Here is an 11,806-nt window from a genome sequence, read left to right as displayed (position 1 = left end):
TCATGGCGATACGATACGATTCGATTCGCTTCAATGATTTAAAATCGATACAGTAACTTTAGCAAAGAAATTAAATCTGTGTGAAAGGTGTGGATAGTGCAGGTTTTTAAGGAAAACATGTATTATTATGGATATAAATAAGTAAACACAGTGATTATCTGGCAAATACATGGACATTGTATTTGAACACTTATGGACAAACCTGCACCTTGACATGAACCCAGAGATTACACACATTTATCGATAGACCAAGAGTAGGTAAATGGAAAGGAAAAGTAATTAAACCCCTCTTTTTAAAATGTTCTTCTTAAAAATGCTAAATACAATGCACAATAGGTCGATACAATTGATTATTTGACTGCCGATTAGATTCGATACAAAATCAAGCGATACGATTACATTTTAGCTGTTTTCATTTCGATATACTTTGATTTCTTTTAAATTTAAAAACGATATGTCGATGCAGTTACTATATCGTTACACCCCTAGGAACCCGCGTCCTTGCATTCACAAGGAGCATAATGGTCAGTGCAGGACTGTCTGAGTTCCCGTGCAGGTGATCTCGCGTAGCCAGCCAGACAGACAATCAAACCTGGTCGTGACCCAGGGCACCACAGAGGCTTAATCAGGCCTAGGGGTGGGCGATATGGTGATAAATATCGTTGAGACGATACAATGTCTCCACGATATGCCTTTTCACAGATATTGTATATATTGTGATACAATGAGGGAGAGCCTTGTAAGATAAATCCTGTTGAATTGTTAATACAGAGATTCATTGCAGAATGCATTTAAACCTGCAGTTTGATCTAATTCAGTAGTTCTCAAACATTACAATGGCAAGGTCTCCCCTTAACTCTGACAGTATACAAATGAAACCAAATGGATTTGGTTGTACACTGTCAGAGTTACATACTTGGGTAAACTTTAGACCTCCCAAAAGGAACCCAGAGAGTCCCTGGACCCCACTTTGAGGACCACTGGTCTAAATGGTCTGTTACTCCTTTTTATTTTAGTTTGTGTTACCTTGTAGGTGGTTGTGCTGTTAAGTAACTTGAAAAATAACCATAAAAACCAACATGAAAAAGAATGGTGATAAGATTGTGTTTCGTGATACATCTTGGAAAAATATTGTGATATTGTATTTCTCCATATCGGCCAGCCCTAATCAGGCCCTGCACTTTAGTAGGAGTTTAGCCCAGCTTGCTGATATGTTGCGAGTTAGGAAGTATGAATGTATTGCATTTACAATGCATGTACAATACTGTTCCCTGTGTGCTTCTAACAACAGTCAGGCTGTGAAAGCAAATAACGATAAATGTAAATTCATGTGATTTTATTTAACGTGTCTTGTTGGTGTGATCTCCGTGCATGCGTTTGACGCTGTCCAGTGCCGACTGATTTTATTTTCATTCTAACGTGTCTTGTTGGTGTGATCTCCGTGCATGTGTTTGACGCTGTCCAGTGCTGACTGATTTTATTTTATTTCTAACGTGTCTTGTTGGTGTGATCTCCGTGCATGTGTTTGACGCTGTCCAGTGCTGACTGATTTTATTTTATTTCTAACGTGTCTTGTTGGTGTGATCTCCGTGCATGTGTTTGACGCTGTCCAGTGCTGACTGATTTTATTTTATTTCTAACGTGTCTTGTTGGTGTGATCTCCATGCATGTGTTTGACGCTGTCCAGTGCTGACTGGCGTCCACTCGCAGGAGGTAAGTGACCTCTGCTAAACCACTTAGAAGAGTGACTCACCCTGGCAGGTCTGCAAGCACGCTTAAACATTCAGAACGGGTACACATTATTGTGTATCATTATTTTATGCTTTAACTATTGAAAAATAGCAGATGTACAAGCTCACAGCGCGCTGCGAGCTTGTAGATCTGCTATTTTTTGAAAAGTCATGACAATTAGAATTGTGACCCGATGCTATAAGTGTCTTTTGAATCCTTCTAAGATTTTTTGAAAAAACCTATGTTTCTATGTCAGCAATCTGGCCAGCCATCGTCAAATAAAAGGTCCTTTTCACTTAACTGGAGCTCAGTTAGTCTGTTCTTGAGAGACTACTATGTCAGTGGTTCTCAAACTTTTTCATGTCAAGGACCCCCAAACTGATATTTATTTGGCCACGGACCCCCATCTCAAAATATCTAGTTCCAGGGACCCCCCAGAAGCAAAATTTGAGTTACAAACATTCGCCTTAAAAATACATAATATTCAAAGACTGGTGTCCCCTAATGTCCCCTAATGTCCCCTGGTGTCCCCTGATGTCCCCTAATGTCCCCTAATGTCCCCTGATGTCCCCTAATGTCCCCTAATGTCCCCTGGTGTCCCCTGATGTCCCATGATCCCTGATGTCCCCTGATGTCCCCTAATGTCCCCTGATGTCCCCTAATGTCCCCTGATGTCCCCTAATGTCCCCTGGTGTCCCCTGATGTCCCCTAATGTCCCCCATTGTCCCCTGATGTCACCCGGCAGGAGGAAGAGGAGGTGAGTCTGGAGGAGGAGCTACAGGACGTGGAACAGGAAGTGAAGACGTGGACGCGCGCCGGTAAAAGCTGCTCCTGTGACTGCGACGGGGGACAGTTGTTGTCCTCGCGCAACCGCACCGCCGCACGACGGAAACGCCCCGTCTCACTGGACTGCATGCCAGGTAGGCTCCTCCCCCTCCTGACCTTATATAGGTCTTCCTTTTTAGCTTTAGCTCCTCCCATCCCCAAGCCCCAGAGGACTATAAGAACAGTGGCTTTTGGAGGTCTGTTCTTATGAGGACACAAAGAGCCCCCCAGGTACCCCATGTCCTCCATCATGAAGGTTCTGTGTCTCCCCATAGGATCCCACTCCAACTTGTCTGGCGAGGCCAGACTGTTGACTCCCGTGATTTGCAAATGCTCCCGTCATACAGTTTGGGGCAACGAAGGTCTTATGATGGATATACTGGTTAAAGCAGAAGTAAAGCCTCCTCCCCGCTTCTGTTTCGTTTTAACATGGCACACATTTATCCAAATATAAATAAGAATCATCTAAGGGGGTCGGCAACCCAAAATGTTGAAAGAGCCATATTGGACCAAAAAACAAATCTGTCTGGAGTTAAAGCCTTATATAAGCCTTATAATGAAGGCAATCTATATTAGCTATATTAGCCTACTATCAAAATGTCTAAGTAGGCTACAAATACATAATGAACATTCATGATTAAATGTTTATTTTCCCTGCTGGAGAGAATTGCGCACCACGTGACTACTCTGCTGTGTGATGGTGCTTTAAGTTTAAAGCTATACTGTGTAAGATGCTCAACTAGTGGTCAGTAGCCCTATAGCAAACCGCGGTCGCGTCCGTGTCTTTCGGCCGTTTTTCGCGTCTGCCTCCACCTCGTCTGCCTCCACCTCGCCGAGATCTATCTTTTGAGGGGTCCCTGGTTCCTGTGCGTTCAGGCATTCCGGAGAAAATGACTCCTTCACTCTGCCTGGTAGGCGAGGTTACCTTTTGAGTATAGAGACACACGGGCGACTACAAATATGGCCCCACTTCAAGATGCGCTGTGATTGGCCGGCAGTGTATAACCCTCGCTGTGATTGGCCGGTAGTGTGATGACGCAATGCTGCGAAATTCTCCCCCCCTCACGGCTCATAGAAAACATATAAAGAGAAGGCTGTAGAAGCTGAAAATAACGGAGTGGGTGTTCTAAAACTTTAGCGATTTAACAGTTAGGACAATTTTAAGATTTGTTTTATAAAAAAAGTTACATGGTATAACTTTAACTTCCATTACAATATTATGTTTATGTTTCGTTGCATTGATGGAATTATAGAAATACAATAAAGACATCTGATTTGGGATCCGTGGCCCATCACACACCCACCAGTTTGTTTGCAACAGCCACCTGCCTGGCACCACGCCGAGCTGAAAGAAACGTGTGTCGCAGGCTATGACGCAAATCTTCGTCGACAGAAATGTTGAAATGTGATATTTATTCTACACATTTTTACAGCATTGGAAAGCGTTAAGAATGTTTGTGTCATGTCTGTCCTCCTACAGAAACCATATTAAAACAAAAACATTTTTTTTTCCATTTTCATACATTTTTGAAAAAGCTCCAGGGAGAGCCATGGGTTGCTGACCCCGATTGCTGCTTTGCAGAAATGAAAATTTAAAATATATTTTAATGAACGGAAATGCCAGCTTCCATTACCCGCCGTTCAAGAGGTGCTGTTCCAGACTATAGCATTCAGAGATTGTGGAATAGTTGTCTGGCTACGCGGGACTACACTCCAACAGACATCCAGGGGTGCATTACGTTCCCCTGTATACCTCCAGGTAGCTACTAATAAACAGGCACAATGAGAGGCTCAAAACCTGCAGTGTGCGTGTGAGTGACAGTAATTGGCGTGCTGAGTGTTGGTGGATAATCTCATTACTAGTGGACAGCGATGTGATGAGGGGATTAGGGAGCCTAAAATAGGGTGTGTCCTGTACCTATAAAAGCAAGATGCTGCGTGGAGACCAGCTAGTGTTGTATTGGTCATGTAGCGCGGGTACACGCCGTACACAATCTTGTTGAGCAGGACCATGCGCATGCATATGTTTCAACCCTTAAAGGTGATACACCATGAAATTTCACTTTTCCTATTTTAAAACCTTTTTTTGGGATCCCACTAGCACCTTCTATCCTCACAAAGTCCCATTCAGACCGTTGTGTCTTTCTCTGGTTTTGGGAAGGTGGAGGTTAAAAGCATCCCACGGGTTCTCAAAACAAGCTGATAAACAAAATGATATATTTGGCCACGGACCGTCATCTCAAAAGATTTCATTCCAGGGAGGGACACCCAGAAGCAGAATTTGAGTTACAAATGTTTGCTTAAAAAAATACATATATTCAAAGATTTTCTACGTTTTTCACGACTTTTAAAAAATAGCAGATTTACAAGCTTGCAGCGTGAGCTGTGAGCTTGTATATCTGCTATTTCTCAATAGCTAAAGTATCAAATAATTAAGGCCCCTCCACCTTGGGCCCTGGTAACTCAGTCCTCCCCCCCCCCCCTCCCCTTGTGACGCCACTGCTTTTTCCCCACCTTGTGACGCGCCTGTATACAGACACTGGGCTTTGAGGCTAACATGCTAACATTGTGTGTTTGCCTACAGAGTGTCCGTACCACAGGCCCCTGGGCTTCGAGTCGGGCTCCGTCACACCAGACCAGATCAGCAGCTCTAACCAGGACCAGTACAGTGGATGGTACAGCTCCTGGATCCCCAACAAGGCCCGCCTCAACAACCAGGGCTACGGGTCAGTCTCTGCTACACTCAGTTAAAATAGCAGATCTACACATATACACAATAATCTTCTGAGTTGAATTTGAATTAATTAAATGAATAAATACCTAAATGGGGTGCTTTCCAATTCCCCTTTAGATGATCATCAATCATTATTTTATTTTACTCTACTACCTATACTGTTAATAGTCTTATTAGTAAATTATTCAATCAATCAATCAATCAATCAATCAATAGGTTGTATTAACATACTCTACATCAGGGGTTTTCAAAGTGGGTGGCGGGGCACCCTGGGGTGCCACGACGGCAGTCCAGGGGTGCCGTGAGATAATTTGACAACCTATTTGAAATGTATTTGGACATTTAAAAATATATCTAGTATCATTTTAAACGTATTATTTTCAGTCAGTTCAGTCAGGGGGGTGCCTCGGATTAAAAAATATATAATTATAAGGGTGCCCCAAGCCAAAAAAGTTTGGGAACCCCTGCTCTACATATTGGTTTAAATATCCTTTTAAAATTCCCGCCGGGGGACGCTGTGGGCACTGGTGGCGTGTTCCTCCCTCTGCATCATCAGCGCCCACACCCTAGGTGGGCTTGGCGATAGGGCCTTTCTGTGTGGAGTTTGCATGTTCTCCCCGTGTCTTCTAGGGTTGATACCCTCACAAAAACATGCACGTAATCCTGGTCTCAATAATGCCTCCCCCTGGCCAGCCGGGGCGCCTGATGGAGGGGAAAGGAACTAGTTGGAATAACGTGTTCCTTCCAAGCGCTACGTCCACACCAGGGAAATCTCCACTGTCAGATGAAAAGAAGCAACTTGGACTCCTCATGCATTGAAGGAAGCATGAGGTCAGTCCGTTGTCTCCCCAGGCGCGGCAGAGGAAGAGCAGAGCCCAGGATTACATAGGCAATTGGCACTGGGTGAAAAAATGGGTTACAAAATTGTGGGATAAAAATTTAAGAGAAAAAAAAAATCCTTTTAAATACCCTGTTTCTCTCCTCTCCCGTCAGGTGTGTGTGACTCTCCAAGTTCAACTGTTTCTCTCCTCTCCCATCAGGTGTGCGTGGCTGTCCAAGTTCAACTGTTTCTCTCCTCTCCCATCAGGTGTGTGTGACTCTCCAAGTTCAACTGTTTTTCTCCTCTCCCGTCAGGTGTGTGTGACTCTCCAAGTTCAACTGTTTCTCTCCTCTCCCGTCAGGTGTGTGTGACTCTCCAAGTTCAACTGTTTCTCTCCTCTCCCGTCAGGTGTGTGTGACTCTCCAAGTTCAACTGTTTCTCTCCTCTCCCGTCAGGTGTGTGTGACTCTCCAAGTTCAACTGTTTCTCTCCTCTCCCGTCAGGTGTGCGTGGCTGTCCAAGTTCAACGACCAGAGCCAGTGGCTGCAGATCGACCTGAAGGAGGTGTCGGTGGTGTCAGGCATCATGACGCAGGGCCGCTGCGACGCAGACGAGTGGATCACCAAGTACAGCATCCAGCACCGCACCGTGGAGACGCTCAACTGGATCTACTACAAGGACCAGACGGGAAACAACAGGGTGAGCACTAGGAGGGGCGTCACATGGGGAGGAAAAGTGGGACTGGGTTACTAGGGCCCAAGTAGACGCAAATTGCAACACTGTATTTTTTTTAAATCGGATTTTCAATAGTTAAAGCACAAAATAAAGCCTAAACTTATAGACGGTCTACATTTAGACGACTATTAGACATCTATTAGTCGTCTAGTCTAAGTTTAGACAACTAAAAAACTTTCAAATCTATACGACTATTAGACCACTTTTAGACGGCGTGCTCAGTGGGTAATAATGCGTCCCCAGTCTAAATGGGTTAATCCCCCTCCCCCTATGAAGAACATTCATGGGGGCCCCGCAGTGAATCCTTGTACCCAGGGCCCAGAATTTGGTGCGACACCCCTGGGGTGAGGATACATGATTGTGTACTAAAAGCACATTATAGTGCTTATGTACTCTGTTATAATGTGTCACATTGTGACATGTTATGAGCTTATAACCTGTAGGGCTATTGTATGTGTGAATGGGAAATGACACAGATGTTACTCAAATACTCTGTGAAAACTGACAAGAAAACAAACCTCAGGGGGCACAGTGGTTAGCGCTGTCGCCTCACAGCTAGACGTTCGATTCCCGCTGGGGGACACTGTGGGCACTGGGGCGTGTTTCCTCCTCCGCGTCATCAGCACCCACACCCTAGGTGGGGTTGGCGAAAGGGCCTTTCTGTGTGGAGTTTGCATGTTCTCCCCCGTGTCTCCTAGGGTTGATACCCTCACAAAAACATGCAGTAATCCTGATCTCTATACTGCCTCCCCCTGGCCAGCCGGGGCACCTGATGGAGGGGAAAGGAACTGGTTGGAATAACGTGTTCCTTCCACGCGCTACTTCCAAACCGGGGAAACTCCCCTCTGTCAGGTGAAAAGAAACAACTTGTACTACTCATGCATAAAAGGAAGCATAGCTCCCAGGATTGCATAGATAATTGGCACCAGGTGAAAAAGCGGGTTACAACAATCGTGGGATATCATTTTTAAGGTATTTTACAATAACACATTTTGTGTTTCCCCCTCTCCTAGGTGTTTTACGGTAACACATCTTGTGCTTCCCCCTCTCCTAGGTGTTTTACGGTAACACATCTTGTGCCTCCCCCTCTCCTAGGTGTTTTACGGTAACACAACTTGTGCCTCCCCCTCTCCTAGGTGTTTTACGGTAACACGGACCGCTCCTCCACGGTGCAGAACCTGCTGCGCCCGCCCATCCTGGCGCGCTACATCAAGCTCCTCCCCCTGGGCTGGCACACCCGCATCGCCGTGCGCATGGAGCTGCTGCTCTGCATGAACAGATGCCTCAACGCCACGCGCTGCAATTAGCATCTCTCTGCTTGTAGATCGGCTGTTTAGCATCTCTGTGCTTGTAGATCGGCTGTTTTCCCGTACCATGAATGATGAAGTATGGATCGGGGCTTGAAGGGGCACTAGTTAACGTTCAGCCACTAGATGGCGCTGCAGTTTGTTATTTTGTAAAAGGTAGCTTTGACATAGTCCTGCAACATTGTAACGCTATATAGCTGCCTTATAAGAATACATACCTTAGGCCAGGGGTTCCCAAACTTTTTTGGCTCAGGGCCATAAATATTTCTTTTTTTCATCCGAGGCACCCCTACATTATTATCTTCCTCATTTTCACTCCCAGCACCTTATTTTTATAGCATATTTTTGCGATTAGGCTATGTTGCGAGGAAAGCGAGATAATAGCCATTTTGGTTAGAACTGACTGAAAATAACTTTGTACTTCAAGTTTAAAATGATACTAAATATATTTTTAAAAGTCCAATAAATTTCAAATATTATCAAATTATGTCGCGGCACCCCTGGACTACTGTCGTGGTACCCCAGGGTGCCCCGTCACCCACTTTGAAAACCCCTGCCTTAGGCCACGTCATGGCTTGCAGAAGTAAACAAACCAATAATACTGGACTTTTGACATCCTGAAAAAAAATATTAGGCTATACTTTTTTTTTTTTACTTTTAATACCATTTTTAATAACTTTTTAATTAGATAATTTATTTGATTTTTATCTTTCGCTTTCACGTAAGTTACCCATTATAAGCTTTAAATTGGGCGTCAAGGTGACCCAATGATTCACCCAGTATGGACTATAATCCATACTCTTCTTCTCATGCACGGGCGTCAATTGGGTATGGAAGGGGTATGCAGCTGCCATACCCTGGGTCCAGGGGGGAAAATAAAAGTTACTTTTAAATATAAATCCATGATTGTCTCTTTGTCTATCTGTGCTGGTTATTATGTTGTTACATTACAGTAAAATAACTACAAATGCAACATTTAACACAATGGTCACTTTAACAAGGTATTGTGGCACGTTTACTAACATGCCAAGTTTAGCTACACTTGAACAACCATTCCAGGCTGCCATATCCAGCTCAAGAAACCGTAGAAACGGGGGGGAAATAGAATGTACTTCTTAAAATAAATGTGTCATGCCTGTTGCTAAACTATGGCAACATGACGCACATGCAAGACACCAGTCATGTTGCCATACCTTAGATTTTTCTGAACTGACGCCACTGTTCTCATGTGAGGGATCATTGACCTGGCATTGGATTCTGTTACCTGTTCTGTTTCTCCTGTGAGCAACAGAACAGGCACTCGGTGCCGCGCTGTGAGCTTGTATATCTGCTATTTTTCAATAGTTAACATTCATGGGGGGCCCACAGTGAATCCTTGTACCCAGGGCCCAGAATTTGGTGTGACGCCCCTGAGTCTCTACAGTATGTAATGTCACCATATATTTTTTCTCGCAAAAGAATCAACGTTTGCCGATCTACAAGATCACAATAAGCTCATGTTGTGAGTTTATAGATCGTGTCACCATTTCTGTTTATATTTATAAATATGTAACCAATGAAAGGTATTTTAACAAGAGCTTGTGACTGAATCATAACCAGAGAAGGGGGGCGTGGTGGTGCAGGCGGTATAACCGTCGCCTGTCAAGGGAAAAGAAGCGGCTTGGACTCCTCATGCATAGGAGGATGCATGAGGTCAGTCCGGTGCGGTGCTCTCCCCAGGTTGGCAGAGGGAGAGCAGAGCCCAGGATTACATTAGATAATTGACACCGGGTGAAAAAGTGGTTTAGAAAAATCGTGGGATATCATTTTTATAAAATTATAAGCACAGTGATTCCATTGGAACACAGGTTCCTGTTGCATTTCTTGAAAGGTCAAGGTTTCCACCCGACCCGGAACCATAACATCATCTCACACTGTCTATAGCGCTGTTTCTCAAACAGTGGGTCACATAGGACACATTTTTATGGGTCCCTTCATTTTGTTTTGAATTAGTATTGTTTCAAAACATTTTCAATAACATTTTCCCCCCCATTTTTTTTTCATGAATTAAAAATTAAATTCAATGATTTGTTTCAGTAATTTCATGAAGAAATCAAAGAAAAATCAGAAATTCCATAAATTACAACACAAAGTTTAAGAAGTGGTGAAAACGCGCTGTGAGCTTGTATATCTGCTGTTTTCACTAGCTTGGGTCGCGGGCGAATGTCTTAATTTCCATTTTGGGTCACAAGCTAAAAAGTTTGGGAACCAGTGGAGTCTATGGGTGCGTTCGGAAATGCACACCGGGTGTGTGTTCAGAGTATAGGGAGTGCAGTGGGCGGTGACGTTGAGAGTGCATTCACTGAGCCTTATTTACGAACGACCAGATAAGAGGCAACTGTGTGCTTTTTCAGTCGGAAAACTTTCTTAAAAGCAGCAGTTGCTAACGTAACGTTGCTATTGATAGGTAATTTAATTCATAACATTGGCATACCTGCTGTTACTTTACACGTTGATGCGTGTGTAACAATAAAGCCCAAAGGACCAATAAAACAGCAAATAGTACATTTTGTTATCATTTCCTACGCCATTGTTCACAGCTGAGAAGTGTGAGACACCTCCATACAAACCAACTAATCAAAACACCGCACCGACGCACCACACCGCCAAACCCCAACTTCTGAGTAGGGTCGGTGAGTGCGTGCACTCAGCACACCCGGTGCGCCGCGCACTGGATTTCCGAACGACAAGTGCACCGAATAAACAAACAACATGGCACACCAGTGCGTTGAGTGCGCATTTCCGAACGCACCCTATATAGTATAAAAGATTTGACAGGTAAAGAAATGAAATCAAGGGTTTGTTTTATTTGTGATTTTTACCATTACATCATGTAAACACCCAGTATTCTAAAACAGTTAAGGATAGTCTGCCTCTGCCTCCTGTTGTTGTTGTTGTGGTGGAAATGATTTGTTGGGAGAGAAAAACAAACAAAAAACCAACCAAAAAGGTAGAACATGAACTATTATGCTACTATAATTTGTCTCTGTAATAAAAGCACAAACCGTAATACTTCTTCTGATTTTAAACAGTTTGATAAACAGCATATATCTTTTTATATTATATATAAATATTACCAAAGGAATTATAGTCACACGTCAGTATTAATATAATACTGTACTGTGCTGCCTTCAGGAAAAACAGGGATTTAAGTAGCTCTGGTCCATAGCGTTTGTGGAGTTCTCCCTAACGCTATGTTCCTCTACCTCCCAAATCCTTGGCAAATCCGGAAAGACCTGTCGTCTGGTCCGAAAATAACAAAAACTGTTTCGCCCCTCACCAAACCAAAGGTATCAGTGGACAGTTGAAAGCTTACTCTACTTAGTGGATGCGGTCTGAGCCCCCCACCACACGATTAAAATACATTTCTAGGGTAAAATGAAAATATTCCACCGGATGGAGACACTCTTCCTGGTTGAAGACTGATTTCATGAAACAGCGCTTCCAACGTCGGCGTCGCAGAGCTGAATAACTCCCAATGAGACTAATGCTCTGTGTAATTCGGTCCTCTGACCTGCGTGGCAGTAGTAAATAATGAAAAACTCGAAGAAATGGAGTCTCCATCCGGTGGAATATTTTTCATTTTGCCTTGGAAATGCATTTTAAGCGTGTGGTG

The 11,806-nt window shown here is 43.8% G+C and overlaps 1 protein-coding gene across 1 annotated transcript in view; it reads left to right on the top strand.

Moving 5' to 3' along the window:
• The window catches only part of LOC308283903 (retinoschisin-like), a 10,326-nt gene extending 1,993 nt beyond the window's left edge, over window positions 1–8,333 (top strand). The window contains exons 2-6 of the mRNA XM_080724417.1: window positions 1,688–1,713; window positions 2,477–2,651; window positions 5,141–5,282; window positions 6,613–6,808; window positions 7,981–8,333. Of these exons, the coding sequence (XP_080580543.1) occupies window positions 1,688–1,713; window positions 2,477–2,651; window positions 5,141–5,282; window positions 6,613–6,808; window positions 7,981–8,151 (710 nt within the window). The 3' untranslated portion in view covers window positions 8,152–8,333. The remainder of the gene's footprint in view (window positions 1–1,687; window positions 1,714–2,476; window positions 2,652–5,140; window positions 5,283–6,612; window positions 6,809–7,980) is intronic.
• Window positions 8,334–11,806: the final 3,473 nt, after the last annotated feature.

Source organism: Nannobrachium achirus, assembly GCF_963921795.1.
Source record: "Nannobrachium achirus genome assembly, chromosome: 1".
NCBI lineage: Eukaryota > Metazoa > Chordata > Actinopteri > Myctophiformes > Myctophidae > Nannobrachium > Nannobrachium achirus.
Note: the sequence above shows the minus strand (reverse complement) of the source record. Positions and strands in the feature narration are given on the sequence as shown.